This window comes from Neovison vison, chromosome 5 (genome assembly GCF_020171115.1).
Source record: "Neovison vison isolate M4711 chromosome 5, ASM_NN_V1, whole genome shotgun sequence".
Classification (NCBI taxonomy): domain Eukaryota; kingdom Metazoa; phylum Chordata; class Mammalia; order Carnivora; family Mustelidae; genus Neogale; species Neogale vison.
In genome coordinates this window covers 34,262,886-34,290,521 of record NC_058095.1, presented here as the reverse complement: position 1 = coordinate 34,290,521, position 27,636 = coordinate 34,262,886, and the positions used below count along the sequence as shown (strand labels likewise).

At 42.7% G+C, this 27,636-nt stretch overlaps 1 protein-coding gene across 9 annotated transcripts in view; it reads right to left on the bottom strand.

The window, feature by feature from the left end:
- ACACA (acetyl-CoA carboxylase alpha) overlaps positions 1-27,636 on the bottom strand; it is a 289,079-nt gene that overhangs the window by 225,522 nt on the left and 35,921 nt on the right. For 4 of the 9 annotated variants that reach the window (XM_044248459.1, XM_044248461.1, XM_044248460.1 and 1 more), the window contains exon 2: positions 2,624-2,670. The exons of 1 other annotated variant lie outside the window; for it this stretch is intronic. In XM_044248459.1, the coding sequence (XP_044104394.1) occupies positions 2,624-2,670 (47 nt within the window). Of the gene's footprint in view, positions 1-307; positions 329-2,623; positions 2,671-16,847; positions 16,967-19,783; positions 19,823-27,636 lie in introns of those variants that run through there. 4 more of the 9 variants (XM_044248463.1, XM_044248470.1, XM_044248464.1 and 1 more) reach the window with 4 other exon arrangements.

Sequence of the window (27,636 nt, the reverse complement as noted above, 5' to 3'; positions counted from 1 at the left end):
GCTGCTTCTCCCCATCCCTGCTTGTCTCTCTGCCTACTTGTCATCTCTGTCTGCCAAATAAATAAATAAATAATCTTAAAAAAAAAAAACAGAATTAAATATTTCCAACTACTAGCAAACTAATTAACAAAGACCAGAACAGTGCAAAGTCCACAAGAACAATAAAAAACAAAGCTAAAAGAAACAATATTTATTCTGTCATTCAAAAAATCCTATTAAGAAAACTCTTCAGAACTACAAGTCAACTTAGTATTGAACCTCTTGCAGCCTAGCAACTTTAATTTATAAAGCAATATTCCCGGGGCACCTGGGTGGCTCAGTGGGTTAAGCCGCTGCCTTCGGCTCAGGTCATGATCTCAGGGTCCTGGGATCGAGTCCCGCATCGGGCTCTCTGCTCAGCGGGGAGCCTGCTTCCCTCTCTCTCTCTCTGCCTGCCTCTCCGTCTACTTGTGATTTCTCTCTGTCAAATAAATAAATAAAATCTTAAAAAAAAAAAAAAAAAGAAAGCAATATTCCCAATACTGATTTCAAGGCGCTGTAAGAGATGGTGTATCAATAGACAATAAATTTATATTAATAAGTAAATTACAAGAGTAGGTAAAAAGCAGTGTTCTTTGACACTAGATAACAAAACATCAAGATTTTAAAATGTTTGGGAAATCACCATTAAACATGTTAAAACAATAAGTGCACCACTCTTATGCTATTTGTGAATCAGAGTTTATTCATATACAAAGAAAAACAGTATAAATGATAGAGCAGTGGTTCTCAGAAAGTATAGTTTCCAGACCGGCAGCAGTAGCCCCAGCATCACCAGGGAACCTCTTTAAAGTACAGATTCTGTACAGATTCTGTACTTTAAAGACTCTGCCTTCGGCTCGGGTCATGATCTCAGGGTCCTGGGATCAAGCCCCACATCGGGCTCTCTGCTCAGCAAGGAGCCTGCTTCCCCCTCTCTCTCTGCCTGCCTCTCTTCCTACTTGTGATCTCTCTGTCAAATAAATAAAAAAATAAAATAAAATAAAAAGTACAGATTCTTGGGTCTTACCACAGAGCAACTAACCATATCAGAACCTACAGGTTGGGACCCAGTAATCTATATTTTAACAAGTCCTAAAAATCTGAGAACCACTCTGCTAGAAGAATAAAAGAGTAATAACAAATTGCCAGGAATGTTAAAAAAAAAAATTACTTCTAGATATTTCCCAAGAGTGAGTTAGAGATTACTTCTGTTAACTTTTATTTTAAAAAAGTAGAATCAAATATAAAAATAGCATGCAACAGGAAAAACTTGACATCTAAATTTACTATACATTCCTCCCTTGGAATATTAGGTTTCTTTAAAATAATTTTTAAATGTCTCCAAATTTTATTAAGATAGTCACTTCCAGAAAGCAAAAAGAAAACCAATCATTAAAAAGAGAAAAAAAGGGAGGAAATAAAAAGGGAGAGAAGGACAAAGTGAGGGAAGGAAGGAGGTAAAATTCTAACAGAGCACTCTGAAGACCACCACCAAAAGGTACAGCAAAAAAAAGTCTACTTCTTTCACATTTTAGATCAGTAAATAATCAAGTTAAAAAAATAATAATAAGAGAAGACTCCCATTTTCTCCCACCCCCCACAGAATACCAAATTCCATCTCAACTAACACAGAAAATAATGGTTGCCTTCTTCACAGGAGAAATAAAGCATTCAGGGGCATTTCTAGTTTATAGTCTGAACTGAAATTGGGTGACTACACAAAAAAATAAAATTCATGAGAAAAGAGTAATTCTCTCGGAAAAAGACAATTATCATATGATCTCCCTGATATGAGGAAGTGGAGATGCAACGTGGGGGGTTAGGGGGGGTAGAAGAATAAATGAAACAAGATGGGATCGGGAGGGAGACGAACTGTAAGTGCCTCTTAATCTCACAAAACAAACTGAGGGTTGCTGGGGGGAGGGGCGTCGAGAGAGGGAGGTGGGGTTATGGACATTGGGGAGGGTATGTGCTATGGTGAGTGCTGTGAAGTGTGTAAACCTGGCAACTCACACACCTGTACCCCTGGGGATAAAAATACATTATATGTTTATTTAAAAAATAAAAAATTTTTAAAAAAGAGCAATTCTCTGATTCCATGGGAGAAGAAGAAATGATTAATAAATAAATGAGAGGCTCCATAAGGTCAACTTCAAATTTTTCTTTCCTAGCTAAGAAGAACATGAAGGCAGCCTTCCTTCAAGTGTTGCAAAGATCAGAAGCAGCTCAGTTGTCAGCAGCTTGAGAGCCTATCTACCAACCAGCAAATCTACTGAATGGTATCTTTGGGCACAAGCTTGCAAAGCACCAGAAAAGAGAGGTCATCTATGGAAAATCACTGAGTAGCTCTCCAGACACTCTAGAAGCTAATCTACAGCCCGTCCCATTTCCATTGATTCTAGTCCTGAATTAAAGAGAAAAGGGGTTGGAATACTACCACTGTCAGACCATTCACTTCAGACTACCCACCCCCCCAAACCTGCCTATGTTTTTTTTGTAGAAGGCAACTTTTAGCATGAATGCCTATGCTTTAATATTTTAGCACATGAACATAAAATTTTTATCATACTGTAAACATGAAAGAATATTATTTGTGACTAACCTCTTATAATTCTTACTGTCTGAGCAGATATCCACCTCCAAAAAGAACTAGGGAGAAAGAGAGAGAGTTGAACTGTTTGTTTTAAGAAACCCAAATTTTAGCAATTCCTGTTTTGTTCAGAATACAAAACTGATAGTACTCAAAGTATCATTTTTCTGATCAAATCTATTATTTAACTTGAAGCATAAAGTTCAGTTGTTTCACTATTATTTATTCAAATCTATAAATCAAAAGCATTACATAAAGACTTTGTTTTCATGAGAGTGTTAAACAATAATCCAAGCTTACCATTTCACAAGGTGCCTTTTCCAACTGCGTACTTTGATGAACATATTCCAACCCTATGATATCCAACATTTCATCAAAAAAGAGGCAGTGGGGGGGGAGGGCTCTGCCTTCAGCTCGGGTCATGATCCTGGGGTCCTGGGATCGAGCCCCACATCAGGCTCTCTGCACAGCGGGAAGCCTGCTTCTCCCTCTCTGCCTGCCTCCCTGCCTACTTGTGATCTCTATCAAATAAATAAATAAAAATCTTTAAATTAAAAAAAAAAGAGGCAGTGGGGAGAAGAGAACCACTAGATCCCTTGGAACTCAGTCTCTGATTACATTTCTAAATGGATATACCCACATAGAAGGTTGGAAACCAGGAAGGGGATAGATCTTGCCATAAAATTAAACTAAAAACTAAATCTAAATCCCTTTAGGTCCCTAAAAGTCTAAAGGATCAAGAAGTCTCTAGCTACTTCCCAAATCCTAGGTTTCCTTCCATGCCCAACAATTTAAATGTATCCAGGGTAAAAATTCTCAACTTCAGTTATGTATAACAATCACCTGTGGAGCTATTTATTTATTTTTAATTTGTTATGTTACATTAGTTTCAGGTCTGTGGAGCTTTTTTTTTTGGTGGGGGGTGATCAGGCAATTTATTTATGATGGCATCTAGAAGACTCCACGTTTAGTAGCGTGGGTGAGAGAAGGGCTGAGCCCATGCCTTCTGCTTCTCCTTGGGATTCCTGGGAGCATACTTCTCCTGCAGTTTCTTCCACATTCCTTTATTCATTTCCTTAAACTCTTCCAAGATGTCTGTGGACAGGATTGGCCTGTACTCTGGGGACAGGCCAGTGAGGCTCATGTCTTTGGGGTGAGGGTTCTTGTATTTGTAATAGTTTGAATGGAGTCATGCTAAGCTCTCATACCTCTGATCACAGGCCTCAGGCTCTACAATCTTTTTTTTTTAAAGATTTTATTTATTTATTTGACAGAGAGAGATCACAAGCAGGCAGAGAGGCAGGCAGAGAGAGAGAGAGGAGGAAGCAGGCTCCCCGCAGAGCAGAGAGCCCGATGCGGGACCCGATCCCAGGACCCTGAGATCATGACCTGAGCCGAAGGCAGCGGCTTAACCCACTGAGCCACCCAGGCGCCCAGGCTCTACAATCTTGAGTACCCTTTCCCTCCGGAAAGGCCTGTGCTACTCCTTACTGTTTGGTCTCCTACACTGGCCATTCCTCACAGAGTTTTAGGAAATGCTGGCAGGCACTGGCCTCCATTTTGGATCACCCCATGGTGCTTTTTAAAAACATGTATGTCTAGGGGCGCCTGGGTGGCTCAGTGGGTTGAGCCGCTGCCTTCGGCTCAGGTCATGATCTCAGGGTCCTGGGATGGAGTCCCACATCGGGCTCTCTGCTCAGCGGGGAGCCTGCTTCCTCCTCTCTCTCTCTGCCTGCCTCTCTGCCTAGTTGTGATCTCTCTCTGTCAAATAAATAAATAAAATCTTTTAAAAAAATAAAAATAAAAAAAAAATAAAAACATGTATGTCTAAACTCCACCCCAGATCTACCAAATCAGAATCACTGCTGTAGGCCCAGAGATCTGAATATTAAGTTCCACAGCTGACTGACACTGATATATATCCAGGCTTGAGAACCACTGGTACAGGATGGAAAAGAAATCTAGAACTTCTAAGAGAAGACTTCAAATGACAAGCAATTGGATTAGGGACAGGGCAGATATGTTAACTGGGGAAACTGGATTTACCCAATGATGTAGTTTAAGCTAATATTATCCTTAAATACAATTGTGGTAGGGAAGGCGGGGGTGAGAAGAGGAAGGAAAAAGGAAGTAGTTTTGATCAGATGCAAACAAGGTGCAGTAGAGCTGGAGTTAAACCCTAGGACTTAAGATCAAATTCTGACTTTGCCAAATATTGGCAGTGCAAACTTGAGTGAGTCACTTAACATCTCTGATTCTCGTCATCTGTAAAAATAAACAGGTTATATGCTACCTTAGGGGACTGCTGTGAAGCTAAAGAGTATATGAAAGTATTCTGTAAACTTATGTACTAGACCAGTGTTTTTCAAACTATGGGTTACCACGAAGCAGAATACTAAGAAATAAATTTAGAAGGTTGTAACCAACATTTTAAAAATGAAGGGGCGCTTGGCAGGCTCAGTCAGTAGAACATGCCACTCTCGATGTTGGGGTTGAGAGTTCAAGCCTGGCATTAAGAAAATTTACTTTTAAAAAAGTCATTAAAGGGCGCCTGGGTGGCTCAGTGGGTTAAGCCTCTGCCTTCGGCTCAGGTCATGATCTCTGGGTCCTTGGGTCAAGTCCCATGTTGGACTCTTTGCTCAGCAGGGAGCCTGCTTTCCCCTCTCCCTGCCCTGCCTGCCTCTCTGCCTACTTGTGATCTCTCTGTTAAATAAATTTTTAAAAATCTTTTTTAAAAAAAGTCATTAAAAATGAAATAGAACAGGACACCTGGGTGGCTCAGTCAAGCATCTGCCTTCAGCTCATGATCTTGCTTCTCCCTCTAGTCCTCCCCACTGCTGGTGATCTCTCTCTCTCTCACACAAATAAATAAATAAAATCTTCTAAAAAAATGAAATAGAACAGAAGATGTTAAGAGTACACTGTACTTTATACGGACAAATATTGTTTTTTGAATTTTTGTATCAGTTATATGTACATCAAAAAAGTCTTAGAGCCGGGGCGCCTGGGTGGCTCAGTGGATTAAGCCGCTGCCTTCAGCTCAGGTCATGATCTCAGTGTCCTAGGATCAAGCCCCGCATCGGGCTCTTTGCTCAGTGGGAAGCCTGCTTCTCTCTCTCTCTCTGTCAAATAAATAAAAATCTTTAAAAAAAAAAAAAGTCTTAGAGCCACAATGAATTATTGCACTCTTGGCCCCTCCTCTTTATGCTCTCATCAGAGAGCAAACACAGTGACTTAATACCTAGACCAATGGTTCTAAAACTTCCTTAGGTCAAGACACTATTAGAAATCTGTGGGCTCTCTGCTCAGCAGGGAGCCTGCTTCCCTCTCTCTCTCTCTACCTGCTTCTCTGCCTACTTGTGATCTCTGTCAAATAAATAAATAAAATCTTAAAAAAAAATCTGATAAAAGTATGGACTTTTTAATGACAAAAATGTACCCTCACACAAAATTCTGCTTGCATACAAGTTTAGGACCCCTAAAGTCTTGCCATGAATCAGGTTAAGATCCTTCTATCTCTAGAAAGAAGAGAAAGAATCGAGATGATTTCTGGGGAAGGGTCATATAGCTCCTGTCTTACCACCTCCAAAAGAAGGTCTTTCCCCAGAGTGGTAGTACATTCTGCTTATCCAAATAAAAATTTTCTTCATTAGATCAAATTGTCAAATTCTCCTTCATTTAAAAAAAAAAGTGTTTAAAACGTTCTTGAACTTTGTTAGAAACTCCAATCTATCTGCAGAAGGCTCCCAAACTATGCCCTATGTGCCTGAAAATGGAATAAAGCTAATTATAGCTAATGTACTTATTTAAGAGTCAGCCTGCATTTCACCCAGGGATATTCCTCTAAATAAAACAGAACAGGGACGCCTGGGTGGCTCAGTTGGTTAAGCGGCTGCCTTCGGCTCAGGTCATGATCCCAGCGTCCTGGGATCGAGTCCCACATCGGACTCCTTGCTTGGCAGGGAGCCTGCTTCTCCCTCTGCCTCTGCCTGCCACTCTGTCTGCCTATGCTTGCTCTCGCTTCTCTCTCTATGACAAATAAATAAATAAAATCTTTAAAAATAAATAAATAAATAAAACAGAACAGATTTTACCAAACTTATTTAAGATGTTTCCCTTGAACTCAAGTGACGCCACCTTCCAAGTGATTCTAATAAAGAGGTATCAATTAGTTTTCATAGCCACTGATAAAAACATCCAAGCTGGGGACACCCGGGTAGCTCAGTCAGTTAAACATCTAACTTTGGCTCATGTCATGATCCCAGGGTCTTGGGATCGAGTCCCACAGTCCCACATCAGTCTCCTTGCTCAGTGGGGAGCCTGTTTCTCCCTCTGCCTGCCTGCTTCTCCCTCTGCTTGTGGGCTCTCTGTCTCTGACAAATAAATAAATCTGGAAAAAAAAAAAGGTATCCAAGATGAGACATGTCCTTACCTTTTAAGTCATAGTAACTTCATTTAAATTCCTTCAAAAACAATCACTCAATTTGCCTTTTTCATTTTTGTCATTTTACTGATGAACTTTTAAATGGATTTTAGTTTTAATTCAATAACCATGAGAGGTTTTTTAAAACCACATGTTATCTTCCTACAAGTTTTTCTTTTTTTTTTTTTTTTAAAGATTTTATTTATTTATTTGACAGAGAGAGATCACAAGTAGAAGGAGAGGCAGGCAGAGAGAGAGAGAGGGGGAAGCAGGCTCCCCGCTGAGCAGAGAGCCCGATGCGGGACTCGATCCCAGGACCCTGAGATCATGACCTGAGCCGAAGGCAGCGGCTCAACCCACTGAGCCACCCAGGCGCCCCTTTCTACAAGTTTTAAATTTTAAAGATTTTATTTATTTATTTACTTAGAGAGAGTGTATGCATACAGAAACATACAGGTCCCTGAGCTGGAGGGGGGGGTGGAAGGGGAGAGAGAAGGAAAAGAATCTCAAGCAGACTCCAAGCTGAGCACAGAGCCCACCTCCGGGCTCAATCCCACGACCCCAAGATCGTGACCTGAGCCAAAGCCAAGACTCAGATGCCTAACCAACTGAACCACTCAGGTGCCCCAAGTTTTAAACCTTAAAACAACAAGTACTTGAGTCTCTAAGTGAGATGGCTGATGTATACTAAAGGATAAAACAGATTTGGTCCCTAGCAAAAATACTATAGATACCTAAAGATACAGACAATAATAGTAGTATAATAATTGCTTCGTGTAGAAACCCAAAATAGAGAGCGCCTGGGTAGCTCTGTCGTTAAGCGTATGTCTTCAGCTTAGGTCATGATCCCAGGTCCCGGAATCCAGCCCCGCATCAGGCTCCGTGCTCCGTGGAGAGCCTGTTTCTCCCTTTCCCACTCCCCTTGCTTGTGTTACCTCTCTCGCTGTCTCTCTGTCAAATAAATAAATACAATCTTAAAAAAAAAAATTAAAAAAGATAAAAGAAAAAGAAAAGGAACATAAAAAAGAAAGATACTTTATCCAAACTTGGAGGTAGTAATGGTGAGGACAAGGATTATGGAAGATTTCCCAGAGCAGGAACACATTAATGATGATGAAGAACTGGGATATAAAAAAGGACAGAAAGGAGCACTCCATGCAGAAGGAGCCATCAAATAAACATCCAGATGGTAGAATACAAAGACTTATGAAGAATACCAGACCTGAATGGCTTCAAGAGTTAGAGGTAATTTCCTTCAAGAGCCAGCTGGAGACTTTTTGGGTTTGTTTGTTTGTTTATTTTTAAACAAGAGTATATTTCCTTAGGGTAAAAGAGTCAGAGAAAATAACATTGTGTAACTGTCTATTCTATTCTTCATTTCTCAGGCAAGGTATAGAGAATATTTTTCAAGGAAGAAGCTGGTAAAAGCTTCTGGATCTTCTGGGGCACCTGGGTGACTCAGTGGTTAAAGCCTCTGCCTCTGGCTCAGGTCATGGTCCCAGGGTCCTGGGATTGAGCCCCTTATGGGGCTCTCTGCTCAGCAGGGAGCCTGCTTCCCCGGTCTCTGTCTCTGCCTGCCTCTCTGCCTACTTGTGATCTCTATCAAATAAATAAATAAAATCTTTTTTTTTTTTTTAAGTTTCTGGATCTTCCAAGAAGACTTGCCAAACTTCTGGATAAAGATGGTAGGTTGAATACATATTCATCTTGTTCCCGCCTAAAATCCTACTAAAAAAACAAAAGTAAAGGGGCCTCTGAGTGGCTTACTCCGTTAAGCATCTGCCTTCAGCTCAGGTCACTCAGGTCAGGATCCCAGGGTCCCAGGATTAAGCTCCACGTCCTTGGGTTCCCTGCTCAGTGCGGAGTCTGCCTCTCCTTTTGCTTCTCTTACCCAATGGTACATGTGCTTGTGCTTTCTCTCTCTCTCTCCCCCTCTGCTCACTCTCCCTCTCGCTTTCAAATAAATAAAATCTTTAAAAAAAAAAAAAAAAAAAGTGGGGCACCTGGGTGGCTCAGTGGGTTAAAGCCTCTAGAGGTCTTTGGTTCAGGTCATGGCCCCAGGATCCTGGGATCAAGCCCCGCCATGGGGGGGGGGGGGGTCTCTGCTCAGCAGGGAGCCTGCTTCTTCCTCCTCTCTCTGCCTCTCTGCCTACTGTGATCTCTGTCAAATAAATAAATAAAATCTTTAAATAAATAAATACATACATATGTAAAGGAATTTTTAAAAAGGTATAATTCACAAAAGACCTCCATCTGCTTCCCAAGTGCCCCTCTCCCCGCAAAAGAAAGTCAGGGGAGACAACAGCAAGATACTTTTCTTGGAAAGCAGATGGAAACATGATAAATGACTACAAAAACCTGGGAAACTAAATCATAAACCATCTGTGGTAAACTCATAATCAATACACTTTATATCAAAGAATCTTGAAAATGTTCAGAAAATGAACGTGAATGATGGAGCTAAAATAAAGAGGATCTGGTTGAAATCCTGTTCAAGAGGCGTCAGATGCTTTGATTTTCTTCTCAACTAGTAAAGCCAGGTGCCAGCTGTTCTACCATCCTGATAAAAGACTGGAGAATTATTCTCTAGAGAGGGTTAAACATGAGGTTTCTAGACTGGGGGATACCAGCAACAGTAAAGGGGAGAGCACCATGTTGAAAATGGAGAAATTAAGTAGGCATATTGAGTAAGAGCTTCCAGCCTTCTTTCCCCAGTTTTCACCAGCCAGGAGGGAAATAAGAAGATCCTTCTTTGCCGAATCTAACTAGACCAAGAGAAAAAAGACCTCAAAAAGTAACACTGTAGTTCACTAATTAAGATGCCCCACTTGGGGCACCTGGGTGGTTCAGTGGGTTAAAGCCTCTGCCTTCGGCTCAGGTCATGCTCCTGGAGTCCTGGGATGGAGCCCTGAATCAGGCTCTCTGCTCAGCAGGGAGCCTGCTTCTCTCTCTCTGCCTACTTGTAATCTCTCTCTGTCAAATAAATAAAATCTTTATAAAAAAAAAAAAAAGATGTCCCACCAGATCACCCTATAAGAAAGTTAATGGTCTGGGCACCTGGGTGGCTCAGTTGTTAAGTGGCTCAGGTCATGATCCCAGGGTCCTCAGATGAGTCCCATATCGGGCTCCTTGCTCAGCGGGGAGCCTGCTTCTCCCTCAGCCCCTCTTCACTCATGCACTCTCTCTCTCTCAAATAAATAAAATCTCAAAAACAAACAAAAAGCCTACTACAAAGCTGCAGTATTAACATAAAGACAGATATATAGACCAGGGAAACAGAACAGAGCTGAAAAAGAACAGGAGCTTGCCATCTGCAGCAACAGGACAGACTTAGAGAGTATAACACTAAGTAAAATTAAGTTAGAGAAAGACAAGTACCGTATGATTCCACTCACACGTGGAATTTAAGAAACAAAACAAATGAATTTTAAAAAAAGAGACAAATAGGGGCACTTTAGTGGCTCAGTTGGTTGAGCATCTGACTCTTGGTCTTGGTTCAGGTCATGATCTCCTGGGTCCTAAAATCAAGCCCAAGTAGGACTCCAGGCTCAGGGCAGAGTCCTCTAAAGGTTCTCTCCCTCTGCCCCTCCCCCCACGGTGCTGGCTCACCTGCAAGCTCTCCCTTTAAAATGAATCAATCATTTTTTTAAAAAGAGAGACAGGGGGCGCCTGGGTGGCTCAGTTGGTTAAGCGGATGCCTTCAGCTCAGGTCATGATCCCAGGGTTCTGGGATCGAGCCTCAAATCGGGCTCCCTACTCAGCGGAGAGCCTACTGCTTCTCTCTCTCTCCCTGCTACTCTGCCTGCTTGTGCTCTCTCAATCTGTCAAATAAATAAATAAAATCTTTAAAAAAAAAGAGAGAGAGAGACAAATAATAAAACATACTCTTAAATACAGAGAAGAAGCTGATGGTTGTCAGACGGAAGGTGGGTGGGGGAATGGGTAAAACAGGTAAGAGGGATTAAGAGTACCTTTTCATGATGAGCACTGAGTAATGTTTAGAATTATTGAATATTATACACCTGAAACTAATATAACATTGTATGTTAATTATACTTCAATTAAAAAAAGAAGGCCCAGAAATAAGCCCTCCCATATACGGTCAAATGATATCTGAGAAGGATGCTAAGACATTTAATGTAGGACAGACTTTTCAAAAAATTGTGCTGGTAAAACTGGATCTCCACATACAAACAAATGAAATTGGACCCTTCCCTAACACCATATTAAAAAATTAATTCAAAATGCATCAAGGCTTTAAAGTAAAACCTAAACCAATAAAAATCTTAGAAGAAACAGGACGAAAGCTTCATAACATTGGATTTGGAAAAGATATCTTGGATATGACACTTGGATATGAGCTAGCTTAACAAAAGAAAAAACAGACAAGTTGGATTTCTTGAAAATTAAAAAAAAAAAAATTGTACATCAAAAGACACTATCAACAGAGTAAAAAGGCAGACCAAAAAATGGGAGAAAATATGGTAGGGGGTCGAGAGAGGGTGGTGGGGTTATGGACATTGGAGAGGGTATGTGCTATGGTGAGTGCTGTAAAGTGTGTAAACCTGACAATTCACAGACCTGTACCCCTGGGGCTAATAATACATTATATGTTTATAAACAAATAAAAAATTTTAAAAAAATAAAATCTTAAAAAAAATAAATTGATACTAAAAGATACTGAAAAAAATGGGAGAAAATATCTGCAAATCATGTATTCAATAAGAGATTAATATCCAGAATATATAAGAACTCCTAATATTTCATTTTTATAAGATTTTTATTTATTTATTTGTCAAGGAGAGAGAGAAAGGGAGAGCGAGCACGCACACAAGTAGGGGGAAAGGCAGGCAGAGGGAGAAGGTGGCTCCCCACCAAGCAAGGAGCCCAATGCAGAACTCGAACCCAGGACCCTGGAGTCATGACCTGAGCTGAAGGCAGACGTTTAACTGACTGGGCCACCCAGGCGTCCCACCAGAATATATAAAGAATTCCTAAAACTCAATCCCAATTGGAAAATGGGCAAAGGACTTAAAATGAAATTTCTCCAAAAAAGATATATGAGTGGCCAATAAGCACATCAATATGCTCAACATAACTACTCATTGGGGAGACACAAATCAAAACTACAATAAGATACCAACCCATACCCATAAGGATGGCTACCCTCAGAAAAGCAGAAAAAAGTGTTGGCATGGATGTGGAGAAACTGGAACCCTTGGGGACCATCAGTGGGAATGTATTGTGGTACAGCTGCTAAGAAAACAGTATGGTGGTTCCTCAAAAGATTAAAAGTAGAATTACCATAAAATCCACCAATTCCACTTTAGATTTATACCCCCAAAAACCTGAATAAAGGCTCTCAAATGTGTATCTGTAGATCCATGTTTATAGCAGCATTACTCATAATAGCTTAAATACAGAAAATGCCAAGTTTGCACCGATGAATAAATGGGTAAGTAAAATGTGATATAGACATACAATGAAATGTTATTCAGCCTTCAAATGGAAGGAAATTCTGCAATATGCAGTATGGATGGATCTTGAGGACATTATGCTAAGTGAAATAAGTCAGTCACAAAAAGACAAGTGCTGTATAATTCTACTTACATGAGGTACCTAGTCAAAATCATATTGACAGGAAGTAGAATGGTAGTTGGCAGGAGTTGGGGGAAGCAGAGAATGGGGAACTATTGTTTAATGGGTACAGAGGTTCAGTTTCACAAGATGAAAAATTTTTAGAGATGGGTGGTAGTAACAGGTACACAAGGTTATAAACATATTTAATACTGAACTGTACATCTTTATATGTATTACTCATACATTAGCAACTGAGGATTTTCAAATAAGTTTATTAAAAAACTTTACCAAATTCCATGCCACTCTGATACCTTATTTCATATCTGCCTGAGCATTTAAGTAAACAAAAGGTAAGTCATTCACTTATTTCTTACTCTGTGTTACTGTATAATTGACTATGAGTTACCTCCTCAATAAAGCTGGGAAAGTTATTATCTCTTCTGATTGTTTTAGATCCACCACCCTCAACCCCACACAATGCTGTGTAAACACTAGGCCTTTGCTGGTTGAGTGTTCCCTAGGAATTAAAATGAACACTGGCTGGGTGGCTCAGTGGGTTAAAGCCTCTGCCTTCAGCTCAGGTCATGATCTCAGGGTCCTGGGATCGAGTCCCGCATCGGGCTCTCTGCTCAGCAGGGAGACTGCTTCCTCCTCTCTCTCTCTGCCTGCCTCTCTGCCCACTTGTAATCTCTCTCTGTCAAATAAATAAATAAAAAATCTTTAAAATGAACACTGGATTTACAAAACCAGGAGACAGAAGCCACATGCTTATTTCAAACATTATCCCCTAGAAACATTTGGAGGCCTCTAGGTAAAAAGCCATTTTGTGAATTCAAAAAGCTCTGGGATTATGAACCAATCTATCCTTAATTTTTTTTTTTTTTTTACAAATTTTATTCATTTGACAGGGAGAGACCACAAGCAGGGGAAGTGACAGGCAGAGAGCTAGGGAGAAGCAGGCTCCCCGCCAAGCAGAAGTCCAACACAGGGCTTGATCCCACGATCCTGGGATTATGACCTCAGGTGAAGGCAGACACTTCACTTAACCCACTGAGCCACCCAGGTGCCCCTCATCCTCATAATATTATTTAATAGAACATTCAGAAAAAGCGGGAGCCATGATTGAAGTATGTCAGCAGCCTCCCAGAGTCTCAAAGATAAGAACAATTTCTTCCTTGAAGAAATATTGCTTAATTTTTTTTGCACCCCTCCCCACCCCACCAAGTCCTCTGGATGTATTAAGGCAGTGTAGGTTACATTACCCAGCAGAGATGAATAAATTTATAGGTTAAAACAGACATTTCTGGGGTGCCTGGGTGGCTCAGTGGGTTAAGCCTCTGCCTTCAGCTCAGGGTCCTGGGACTGAGCCCATATAGGACATTCTGCTCAGCAGAGAGCCTGCTTCCCCTTCTCTCTCTGCCTGCCCCTCTGCCTGTGATCTCTGTCAAGTAATAAATAAAATCTTAAAAAAAAAAAAAAAACAGACAGACATTTCTAATCCTCTTGGAATTACAACATCTTTAGGTTTTTTTTTTTAAGATTTTATTTATTTGAGAGAGAGAGCGTAGACAAGGAGAGCGGGGAGCCATAGAAGGAGAGGGAGCCTGACACAGGGCTCAATCTCAACCCTGAGATCATGACCTAAACCAAAGGCAGACGCTTAACCGACTGAGCCAGGCAGGCGCCTGGAATTACAGCATCCTATGTGGTTTTAGGGAGATAGTTTTAAGTTGAAAATAATGAAGAACTCTGAAAATTTAGTTGCCCTGTGATGCATTAGGTTAGATGATGCAGTAGGTTAGCCTATAGTTGGAAGTCTTCAACAGTAATTATCAGATAAAATACTCTCATAATGAGTAGAAAACTGGACTAGAAAATTCCTAAAGTAGGAGCACCTAGGTGGCTCAGTTGGCTAAGCATCCAACTCTTGATTTCAGCTCAGGTCTTGATCTCAGAATTGTGAGTTCAACCCGGGGGTGGGGCTCCGTGCTCAGTGGGGCATCTGCTTGGGATTCTCCCTCTCTCTCCCTCCGCCCCTCTGCATCCCATGTGGGTGTACTTTTTCTCTCTCTAAAATAAATAAAATCTTTAAAAAAAAAAATACCAATGTCTAATTCCAACAATTTTTATTTTACTTCTTTCTTCAACCAAGACTATTAGGATATTAGCTATCAAAAAAAAATTTTTTTTAAAGAAAGAAAAACACTAGCCCCAGACCTGTTAAACCAGTCTGTGTGACAGGTTTAAAAAAAAAAAAAAAATTCCTAGTCATTGACTGAAAAGGAAATAGAATGTTACATAGTGATCTACACCTCAGCCAGTTCAGAGCATTTAAGAGAGGTCAATATCAGATGAGAGAGTTCTGAGCCTAGCTTTCAAAATGCCAGTTCTTTGACATAACCTAGTCATTATCTGAACTGTAAGTTCATTAATCCAAATGCCATCATTTCCCTACCCTTCCTCTCATTTTAAAACAATTCAATCTTATGCTCGATGTTATTTCTATTCTGCACTGGTGATTCAAAACAAAACTTGTGGGGCACCTGGCTGGCTCAGTCAGTGAAACATATGACTTGGGTGCAGAGATTACTTAAAATAAAATCTTTAAAAACAAAACTGCAACACAAAAACACAGGCAGATTTGTAAATTAATACTATGCCATGAACAACTTTCATATGATCACTTTACAATGTTTAATTATTTTTGGATTCACAACAGTCCTCCTGCAATTAGAAAAAAGGAAACTGAGGCAAGAGAAATGGGAAGAGTAGCAAGTAGGCACCCACCTGGACAATGCAGCTGCTATCCCACTCTACTGGACCACAATACTTTCCTTAAAAGCACCTGTCAAGGGGGGTCTGTGTTGCTCAGCCAGTTAAGCGTCTGCCTTCAACTCAGATCACGATCCCAGGGTCCTGGGGATCCAGCCCCATACCAGCTCCCTGCTCAATGGGAAGCCTACTTCTCTGTCTCCGGCTTCCCCTGCATGTGCTCTCTCTTTCTCTATCAAATAAATAAAATCTTGGGGGGGGGGAAGTGCCTGTCAAATAACACAGAATCCTCATCACAGGCATCCAAGGCATCCCCCAAAAGAAGCAAATCAGAGAATTCCTTCTCCCTGAGGAAGAAGAAACCAGGTAACCCAAGCATGCTTCTCAGTCTGCACTTTGGCTTGGGAAAAAAATGAATGGAGAGAGTCAAGGGGACCAACTTCTGAGACTGAAGACCAAATTATTAGGTTTATTCCACCACACGCTGGGAAATTATAGAAACGCTGCTTAAGTAGAGATAAAATCAGGAAGTCCTAGGGTCTTTTGATTTCCATCCTAAAGTTAGACCCCCAAACAAAAAAATATCTGAAATTAAAGTATTTCCCCTACCTGAGTAGTTATATTCTTACATACTTCTATAAAACCCACAAGGCCTACAGAAGTCCCTGATATTTACAGCTGATTCCAAGTGTACACTAGTGTCTACTTTCTCGTCTTCAAATCCAAAATAATGTTGGCGCTGACCCAGGCAGGGCCTTCACGCACATTTCCCTCTGAAATCGTTAGTTTCACATAACACTTTACTACGTTCTATCTCCAATAGCCTCCCTGGATCAGTACAGCAAACGGGAAGGAGAGTAACAACAGGCGTGTACATCTACTACGCCCCTCACAGAAAACATAAAATCCTGGGAGCAAGAACTGGCAAAGGAAAACTGACCCTAGTTCCCACCACGGTACAAAGACAGAGTAGCCAGGGGCTCTACACCCCACACCCCACTCTGCGAGAGGAAGACGACTTTCAATGCAACTGGACCTAATCCTCAACGTCCCTCTCCCACGTGGGGTCTTCCCCCTCTCCCGAGCGCCGGGTCGGACTGGAGAGAGGTCTGGAAGGAATCAGCCCAGGCCAAGGCTGGGGAGGGGGATGGTGGCCAGCTCCCGGCAGACACCCCAGTCCCTCCTTAGAGGCCCTGGGCTGTACGACTCCCAGTTCCGGGGTCTGAACTCCCACCCCCCACTCCGGGACCCTAGACCCCTCTGCGTCTCCCCAGAGTGGGTACTCAAGGGCCCAGAGCTGCGGAGAGGTCCGGGCTGCCCCGCACAGGTCCGGACGGGATGGAGTCCGGGCCGCGTGCGGGCGCAAGATGGGAGGCGGCCCTCCCGCTGCCACCGCCCCTCCCCGTGCCCCGGGCCTCTCCAGGTCCCGGACCACGGGCTCTGGGGCGGCTCTCAACTCACCTCAGGGTGGAGGCGTCCGGGGTCCGGCGGTACCGGGCAGCCCCTGCGCAGAGGCAGTGCTGGGCGGGAGGAGACGCCGGGAGCTCCGGCGATGGCTGACAGGCGCGCAGCACCAGGCCGGCCCGGCTCACGGGGAAGGGGCGGGGCCTCACTGAAGGCGGCCCCGCCCCCGCCCCGCCCCGCCCCGCCCCTGCCTCCCACCTCAGCGTGCGAGCACCATGAGGTGACTACGTCCGGGGTTACTCCGGGCCGTTCACCTCCGACCCCGCTGCCGGCTACCGCGCGGTCTGGCCTGCCTCGAGGGGAGGCGCGGGCCCCGAGGGCCGGGCGACAGCCAATGAGAGGGCGGCGTGGGGCGGGGCGACGTGAGGCGATGCGGATGGTCCGAGCGCAGCTCTGCCATTCGGGGCCCGGCGGCGAGAGGGCGGGCGGGTCCCGGGCGGTCGCGGCGCCCCCGGCTGGCCTTCGCCGCCCACTCTGCCAGGGGCGGGGGCGGGGCCGGCCGGCCTTCTCCTCCCCTCCCGCGGATAGGTGGGGTGAGGGAAATGGCCCCACGTGCACCTCCCAGGAGGTAGAGAGGCGCCAGGGCCGCAGAAAGTGAGGGGCCAGCAGGCCTGCAGCACGGGAAGGGAGTCCAGAACCAAAGAGGACTGAGCGGGAATAGGCAGTGTTCTGGCACGGAAAGACCTTACCGTTTTCAACACTAACCCCTTGAAGAGTTGGGCACTGTACCCATGAATTGCCCAGGATCACACAGGCTGGTTTCAGAGTTGGTACAGGCTAAAGAACCCCTATTCTGGAACACCACCACCAGCCCCCCTGGCTAGCTCAGCAACTCCAAAGCAGCCCTCCCCAAAGGATTCTGAGGTGCGGGATCCTGGAGCATTGAGGGAAAGCCTCAGCAAAGGAAGCTCAGGAAGAAGGGCAGAATGCCAATGGACAACAGGCCCTTCTGCCTTGAGCAGGTAAAATAGAGGACAGTAAATTCCCGATTTCTCGGAATGGAGCTTGCTTCCCAAACTCCATTGTAGTTACACCAAGTCATTGAACAGGAGCCAACCAATTTCTCTAGCTTCGCCAGTTACTTCATAGTAAGACATTCATGGTGGCTGTTGAGAAGTAACAGGAACAGGAGAGAGTCCCAGTTTATAGTACATTTCTTGGGTGGAAAAGAAAGAAAATTGCTTCAGAAAAGTGGGGTGAGTTTAACCCCCTACAAAAATTTAATGAAGTACCCAGAGTACTTTCCTGATCTTTACACAGGCTTGTGCTAAGGGTCTAAAGAGGTACGGTGAATGATGATTTGGTGGGAAGAAGTTCTATGCCAGAGGGCAAAAAGTGACTAGAGTAGAAATACACATTCAAGGTCAGAAGTTCCTGGGCAGAAGCAGAGGCAGAAAGATGGGAAGATTGAGCAACAAGAATAATATTCACCTAGGACTCATAATATCTTGGTGGTGGCTTCTCTGAGTTTACCAACCTACTTTAATAGGGACTGGAAACAGAAATTTGGAAAGATTTGGACTTTACAGAGCAGTGAACTATTTATATATTTATAAATATATATATTACATAAATTTAATATACTTAATATATAAATATATATTTATACATTTCACATTATATATAAATATGTATATTTATACATTTCACAATAACTGTGACATTGGATGCATCTGTCAATGAACAGATATGTTAACTAGAATTTTTAAATGATACAAAAAAATTTTTTTTTTTAAAATTTTTGGGGGCACCTGGGTGGCTCAGTTGGTTGAGTGTCTGCCTTTGCCACAGGTTATGATCCCGGGGTCCTGGGATCAAGCCCTGTGTAGGGCTCCCTGCTCAGCAGGAAGTGTGCTTCTCCCTCTCCTTCTGCTGTTCTCATTCTCTCTGTCAAATAAATAAATAAAATCCTTAAAAAAATAATTTTTAAATAAAAAAACTTTTTAAGATAATTGAGCATAACTTCCTGGTTTAACAAGATGTTTGGCTTGACTGACTAGGGGGGAAAAACGGCCCCAAGAAGAGGGAAGATTTGCCTCTCGCTAGTAGTGCTCTCCCAAGCTAGCAGGAAACGACTTCGGAAAGAACTAAAAATCTTGAGACTGCCTCTTTTACTTTTCATATACCTTTCCTATTTCTTATTAAATAATAGGAACTTTGCCCCCAAAGTGTTTCTTAGTGGTGTTGCTATTTACCAGCCTTAGGAGCAGTGCAAAACCAGGGGGCCTTACTTTCAGAAACTGTCCTTATGTGAAATTTCAGCAAGCCCTTATTCTGCTTTTGTCCTCACTGAATATTGGAAGTAATTGGGCCCTGAGAAGAACCAGCCAAGGAAAGGTCTGATGAAAGAACTATAGTGGAAGAAAACAAAGGATGAGTTAGAACATCCCCAAACTGCTTACATAAAAGTCTAGTTATCATCAAATGTTAAGATAAATGGGGAGAGAAGTACGTCTTTAAAACAATACTTCTACAATTTCAAAAGCTCCTCAGCGCTGTGTTTGGTGCGTGCCACAACCTGCCCATCTCTATATGGGCTCTTCAGAGCTGTTCCCTGAGTTCTTGCCACACAAGCCAACACATCTGTAAGAAGCGGAGGAGGACAGCCAAAGGGTGGAGAGAACTTACTATACCAGATTAACAGGTGGAAGAAAAGAAAGTGAATGGAGTGGCACACTTCTAGAAGCTGAAACTAGACGGCTCTCATGGGCTGAATTGTGGTCCAAAATTCATATGTGAAAGTCAAAACCCCTATTACCTCAAAATGTGAGTGTACTTAGGGATAGGGTCTTTAAAGAAGAAATTAAAATTTCAAATGGGGTCATTAAGGTGGGCCCTAATTCCAAATGACTTGTGTCCTTATAAGAAGAGGAGGTTAGGACACAAGCACAGAGGGAAGACCATCTGTGAATCACAACTGATGAAGCACTTACCAGGATGGTGGCTCTTATGCTGGAGAAGATGGCCATCTACAAGACAAAGAGAGAAGCCTCAGAAGAGACCAACCCTGCAGACACCTTGATCTCGGACTTACAGCCTCCAGAACTGTGAAGAAATAAATTTTTGTTGTTTAAGCCACCCAGTTTGTGGTACTTTATTATGGCAGCCCTAGAAAACTAATCTTAAAACCCTCTTAAAGATGGTCTCTCACCCTACTGTGGGGAAAGTAAGAAGACTCCCAAGCAGTCTGTCTTTAAGGTGATGGTAGTCTAGTTAGGAAGACAAAACTAAACACCAAAACAGTGTCCATGTCTTGCTCCTTAGATGATAGCCATGTGGATTTTACAAAAGCCACAGATGGGAGCGAATAAATTCTCAAAAATTAGTAAGCCTTCAAATACCTAACAGTATGTGGGTCGATGTCCAAGCCATTCTGGCACTTTATTTTCCACTCTATTTTAGTGTAGGGCAGTCTTTCTCAATGTTCCACTGACCACCTGAAATAGAATCACTAGGTGCTTTTTAAAATTCAGATTCCCAGCCCCACTGCAGACTTTTTAAAGTAGCAATTATTCACCCTGAAGTTTGAGAACAATAGTTTAGGGCTTATCATTATTGTTCCCTCTTGGCAGCCAGTATCTCTGCTGAACAGCCTGTGCCTCCTACATTTGCACTTCTAAGACAGGAAAGTCTCAGGTCAGGCCAGAGTTAAACCAAGGGAGGAAAGAAAGTGCCTTAATAGGAAAAGGAAGAGGTCCCTATCCCGGTGGTTGCCCATGGTTCCAAATTCCTTAGGTAGCAAGCTCAGTAGAGGATAGAGGAAACAATGGGTTGTATTGCTATGCCTATTCCTACCTTTGCTGATGCTAGCAAACTCGTTCCTCCTCCCTCCTATTTTCTGAATCCTTCTAGTCCTTGGAAGTCCCATTTTCTCTAAGAAGAACTCTTACTTCTCCAGGTTCCACTGATCTACCTCTCCTCCGTATTCTTGTACCAATCTGGTCACCACCACATGGTTAAGCATTTATTAGGCTACCATTTTTTGTGTGTATGTTGGTTTTAGCTCTCCAATTGAATTTTAATAATCTTAAAGAGATTTACAGTTTGGTACTCCCCTCTGTAGCTCTTGGAGTAGGCTTAGGTATGGATATTAGTAAGTGCTTCACTGACTGAAATAAAGATTAGCTCAGTACCTGAGAGGCCACTCTGCTCCTGATGTCTGCTTATCCATCTTCATGTCACCTCTGGGAGGCAAATATGCCAGTAGGATATTTGGCTGCTTTATAGATGAATAGACTTCATCAAGAAAGTCAGCGCCTTGACCAGAATTGTGGCTCCAGTTGTGAAATAAGGGAAAAAGACATAAAGACCTTATCTGAACACTAGGCTTCTTTGCTCTGGTCAGCCATTCAGGTTTGTCCAGAGTGAAGTCCCTGAGGGAACTTCACACCAGAAGGTCAGAAAATGTCCCCAGGGAAGTCACTTTATAAGTCTGGTCCTGATGATGAAAGGTAGAATTACACAATGAAGGACAGAGTTCATAGTGGAGACTCACCACAATGTTTTCACATGGACACTTGGGTTTTCACATGGATACTTAGGTTTTCACAAGGCATTTCAGTACTCCCTCCCTCCTTGTTATTTTAATCCTGAACACCTAGTCCCTATCCTTAGTTGGTGGTTACCTAATCTAAGCTGTTTCTTCCACAACACCTCCAAGGTCTTTTTTTTTTTTTTTAATGTTTCTAAGTCCTACATACCTCACAACTAAACAGCTGAAGTTTCAAGAGCCCTTTTATCTGAAGGCAGGAAAATGGACAAGATGACTCATTTAGGTCTTGCCCAGTGCTAGGATTTTCACATTTTATATTGATCAGCTTTACTTTTCTCATCTATGACCTCACTCTCCTGCAAACCAGTGAAAATGTTCCCCATGAGTTTACTTTCTATTCCTGTCCTCACCTTCTCTTCAGATTTTTCCAGTATTTCCATTACTCCTTACATATCAGACGAGGCTTTTTCTTGCATTTCCACTTGTCTACCCCAACTACCCTCACTCTTCATTGTATTATTCTGTATGCAACACAATAAATAATAAAATACAACATTAGTAACTTTTGTCAAGCCTCTCCTTTCAAGGAAAAGTGAGCCATCACTCAACTACCTTTCATCCTTTTCTTCAGTCTTAAAGTTTTCCTGTATTATAACTTGGAGCAGAAGATTTTGCAATATTCCTGTCCTTTTTTTACTCTCACCTCTGGTCAACACATCAGACCAGCAGGTAGAAAGCCAAGTCCCCAACCCAAGCCTTGTTCATCAGTGGACCTGCTCTCTTGCCAACGTGCTGAATTTTCTTAATGAAAATGAAAAGGAAGAAAGGATAAGGGAAACAAAAAAATGAACGAAAATAAAATGTAGTTTAAATCAATGAATGGGGCATCTGGGTGGCTCAGTGGGTTAAAGCCTCTGCCTTCAGCTGAGGTCATGATCCCAGGGTCCTGGGATCAAGCCCCACATCATGCTCTCTGCTCAATGGGGAGCCTACTTCCCTTCCTCTCTCTCTCTCTGCCTGCCTCTCTGCCTACTTGTGATCTCTGTCAAATTAAAAAAAAAGAAAGAAAGAAAGAAAGAACTCTAAAAAATTTTTTTTTAAAAAAAATTAAAATCAGGGACGCCTGGGTGGCTCAGTGGGTTAAAGCCTCTGCCTTCGGCTCAGGTCATGATCCTGGAGTCCTGGGATCGAGTCCCGCATCGGGCTCTCTGCTCGGTGGAGAGCCTGCTTTCTCCTCTCTTTCTGCCTGCCTCTCTGCCTCCTTGTGATTTCTGTCTGTCAAATAATAAATAAATAAATCTTTTAAAAAAATTAAAATCAATGAATAGGGGGTCCCTGGGGAGCCTAGTCCGTTGAGTGGCCGACTCTTGATATCTGCTCAGGTCATGATCTGCTCAGTCCTGGGACTGAGCCCCGCATCAGGCTCTGCAGTCAGTGGGGAGTCAGCATGGGATTCTCTCTCCCTTGCCCTCTGCCCCTCCTGGCTCTCTAAAATAAATAAATAAAATCTTTTTTATTTATTTTGACAGAGAGAGATCACAAGTAGGCAGAGAGGCAGGTAGAGGGAGAGAAGTAGTCTCCCCGCTGAGCAGAGAGCCCAATGCGGGGCTCGATCCCAGGACCCTGGGACCATGACCTGAGCTGAAGGCCAAGGCTTAACCCAGTGAGCCACCCAGATGCCCCTAAAAAAAATCTTTTTTAAAAAATAAATCAACCAGGGAGTGAAATGGCCATAATAAATAAAACAGCATAGTTTTGGGAGTCAATATAGGCAAGCAGAAATGAGAACTGGCATACCTAAGCCAAAATACGTCAAGAGCAGCAGGGACTTGTTCTGTATCATAAAGAGCTTGGGCTCTTTAATCAGATCTTGACTATGTCAATAATTAGCTGTGTGACTTTGAGCAAATGAAACTGAGCCTCAGTTTCCTTGTCTGTAAAACTGAGGTATAATAGCTACCTTGGAAGTTTGTATTTTGGATGAAATGTTATAGCCAAAATGTAAAATCTCTAACACAGAGCTTGGAACATAACAAGCTCGCTGAAGATACTGCTTCCCCTTTCCCTTCTGTGCCTCCTTCCATCCCCTACAAGTGCTCGGTATAAGAACAAAGTATCCTATGGATGCTCACTTCATTCAGGAATGACTATGTTATTAAAATCACCACCCCACTCACCCGAGGCCCATATTCCCAGTAACAGAGCATGTGATCAGAGAACTAGCAATCATTTGAATCCTTTACCCTCATTTGGATGGAGCAAGTAAACAGGAGAAGTGACTGTGGCCTGGGCTTCTGAAAACCAGCTGAAGGGTCAGCGGGCTGAGCCCTGTTCAATCCTATGATTGTACTGCACTGAAAAGGCTCTTCGGCCTCTTTGGCAAAGAGATGGGAAAACAGGAACTTTCATGTACTGCAGACAGAAGTGTAAACGGGGACAACGTCTAAGAAAAGAGTTTGGCATTAATTAGTAAAGCTGAACATACCCTGTCTACCCTATAACCCAGCTTCCATTTCTGAATTTATACTCTGGAGAAACTTTCATATGTGCCCGGGAACATTGTTAATTATGACTCCAAACTGGAAACAACCCCATGTGCCTCAGCAGTAGAACGGGTATATAAATCGTGAGGCATTCATACAATGCACTATTACAAAACATGTAGAGCGAAAAAAATGTTGCTCCATGAAGTATGGATGAATTTTACAGGCACCGTGTTGAGCAAAAAAATCCAGGTAAAAAGTATGTCTCCTGCTATACAGAGTTCAAAAATAGGCAAAACTCAGGTGTGGTCTGGATAACGGTTATTCCTGATAGTAGGTAGTGACTGGGAGAGGTCATGAAGAGAGGTAATATCCATTTTGTGTTGTACATAATAAACAGTTTACTTTAAAAAACATAAAAAATGATTACATTTATTTAGGTTCAAAGCAGGCAAAAATAAAAAATCTATTTTTAGTGATATATATACAGATGTTCACTATTTTTAAAAAGCTTGGGTAAATAATGATTGGAAGGAGGGGAAGAAGTGTAATCACTTGTATATCACAAGAAGATAAACAGCTTGGGGCACCTGGGTGGCTCAGTGGGTTAAAGCCTCTGCCTTCAGCTCAGGTCATGATCCCAGGGTCCTGGGATCAAGCCCTGCATCGGGCTCTCTGCTCAGTGGGGAGCCCGCTTCCCTTCCTCTCTCTCTGCCTGCCTCTCTGCCTATTTGTGATCTCTGTCTGTCAAATAAATAAATAAAAATCTTTAAAAAAAAAAAAAGAAGAAGAAGAAGATAAACAGCTTATAGGACGGTGACGATGTTCAATTTCTACATTAGAGTAATGGCTGAATAGTGTTCCCATTATTATTACTGTTATTATTAAAAATATATTTATGTTATAGGTACTCTTCTATATGTATGGTGCATTCCACACTAAAAGAATTTAAAGGAAACTAAACCAACCAACCCCAAAGCACACACTTTTTAAAAGAAAGAGAGCAGAGCACGGTATTAAGATAATAATTATAGAGCTGTAGGAGGCCTTCAATTCAACTTGTCTAACCATTTCAAGAAACTGAAATAGAGGCCAGAGAAGTTAAGTGACTTACCCAAAGGGATTCAGTCAATTACCGAGCATAATCTAGAACCTAGGTAAACCTCCTGGTAAACCTCCTGGCTTGTCAAGTGCTCCTCCCACAGACCCACCCTGATTAATCCATCCAGTCCTAGTTTCTTTTTTTTTTTTTAATATTTTATTTATTTATTTGACAGAGACACAGCAAGAAAGGGAACACAAGCAGAGGGAGTGGGAGAGGGAGAAGCAGGCTCCCCACTGAGCAGGGAGCCCAATGCGGGGCTCGACCTCAGGACCCTGGGACCATGACCGTAGCCGAAGGCAGACGCCTAACGACGGAGCCACCCAGGCGCCACAGTCCTAGTTTCTAATTATCTTCAAGTCACATCTCTTATCTGCACAATTAGAAAACTCACCTATGTTATAGCCTTTCTTTTTTTCCTTCCTAAATTAGAAACCTTTGCTGTGGGGAAAGGAGATCAGGGGAGATAATCCTCTCCCCTACAAATACTCTAAACACTTCGAAAACCGGTCAAAATATCTAGTAGTACAGAAAGAGACACAGATATTTTGCCTTGTTAATGCAGCTCTCTTGCTTCTCTGTATCCCACAGTATAGCCACCCGAACACACAGGCTGATTTTTAGGCTTTTGAGACACAAAGGAAAAGGGAAGGGTCTGAAAATTGATAAAAGAAAACTCTTCCTCTTTTTCTTTGTCCAAGCACAAGGTTTCCTTTGGGAAGAGTGAATTTTTCTGCCACCTTGTGACACAGAATGACAATAGTGAACCCTAGATCCATTTTGATCCCTGCTCCAAAGGGGCAGCACCGTAACGTGGCATTTGGAAGGAAAGAATCTAAAGAATATTTCAAATAAGCAGAAGGGGGGTACTGTCTGATATCATAAGGGAGCAGAGAATCATGTAATCATGTTAAGGAAATAGTAAGGAAAAATCATGAAAGGCAATGAAGCCCTTTATTCTTTCCCCTAACCACCTGCCCTGCTAAGAGAATCAGGCAGTTATAGGAGGGAATAAAGGAATAAGAAAGGGTTGCCCTGGGCCAATAGAGATCTGAGGCATTTAGCCTCCCTCCACTCAATGGCCTTGCTCCTCTGTTCCTTTCCGCAGCAAAACACCTTGAAAAAGTTATGTACACTACTTCAGCTTCAATTCCCTCTCAGCCCTCTCAAGCTTCCGCCACTCCGTTGGAACTGCTGTCACAAGCCTGTCAGACCCACTGGTACTGTCTTTATTCTACATAACCTCTCTGCACTTGACCACCTAATTCCTTCCCAGCAAGACTCTTCTTTATTGGCTTCTAAGCCATCCACTCTCCTGGTTTCCTTAGCTCAGATGTCACCTCCTCGGAGAAGTCTGTCCTGACCACTGTGAGTGTAACCTCTGCCGGGTGTCCTTCCCCTCACCACCTGTTTGCTGCTCCACCACAACTACCATAACCTCTAAATTATCTTGTATTTGCATTTGTTTTTTATCATTAGCCCTCTGCACTATTTTCTTTCCAGTTATATTTATTGTCTGCTTCCCATCACTTCATGTGAACATAGGCTTGGTCTGGCTCACTGCTAGAACAGCGGCTGGCACACAGTAGGCCCACAATACTTGTTGAGCAAAAGGGTGAAAGGCACTGTGACTGAATGCTCAGCCCTTCCACATTTTGGGCAACATGTTGTCCTCTGGCGACATCTCTTTCCATTCTGTTTCCCCATCAAGATTTCCCCTGAATTTAATTTAGCCAGATTTCAACCTGAATTAAAATGCCAAGAAACAGGGTAATATTTAAAAATATAATTTGGGGGTGCCTGGGTGGCTCAGTGGGTTAAAGCCTCTGCCTTCAGCTCAGGTCATGATCCCAGGGTCCTGGGATCAAGCCCCGCATCGGGCTCTCTGCTCAGTAGGAAGCCTGCTTCCTCCTCTCTCTCTGCCTTCCTCTCTGCCTACTTGTGATCTCTGTCAAATAAATAAATAAATAAATTTTTTAAAAATTTCTAAAAATAAATTATAATTTGACTCAGATCTCATGAACTCCCTCATGAAAAATCCCTTGACTCAAGCTCCCTTCACATCATTATCAGAGTGTCAGGCTCCAAGACCTTCTTATGCATAGCCAGACCTATGTTGGCTCCAATGAAGAAAATTTAGAGTGAGTAGAAAGACTGCAGAGGTTCGTGACTTCAGCAGAAGATCTGCGTAGATCTTCATTTCTGGGGGCACCTGGGTGACTCAGTCATTAGGCATCTTCCTTCAACTCTGGTCATGCTCCCAAGGTCCTAGGATCAAGCCCCATGTCAGGCTCCCTGATCTCCCTCTCCTACTCCCCCTGCTGGTGTTCCCTCGCTGTCTCTCTCTGTCAAATGGATAAAGAAAATATTATTTTAAAAAGATATTCATTTCTGCTGTATGATCTGTCTAGTTATGCAATCACAAAGTCTACAGAGTGTTACACTAGATATAAATTCTCTGCTAAAAGTTAGGGGCGCCTGGGTGGCTCAGTGGGTTAAAGCCTCTGCCTTCGGCTCAGGTCATGATCCCAGGGTCCTGGGATCGAGCCCCAAGTTGGGCTCTCTGCTCTGCAGGGAGCCTGCTTCCTCCCCTCTCGCTCTCTGCCTCCCTCTCTGCCTACTTGTGATTTCTCTCTCTCTGTCAAATAAATAAAATAAAATAAAAAAGGTTAGATAACTCTTCAACAATGGTTATCTGTCTAGGAAAAC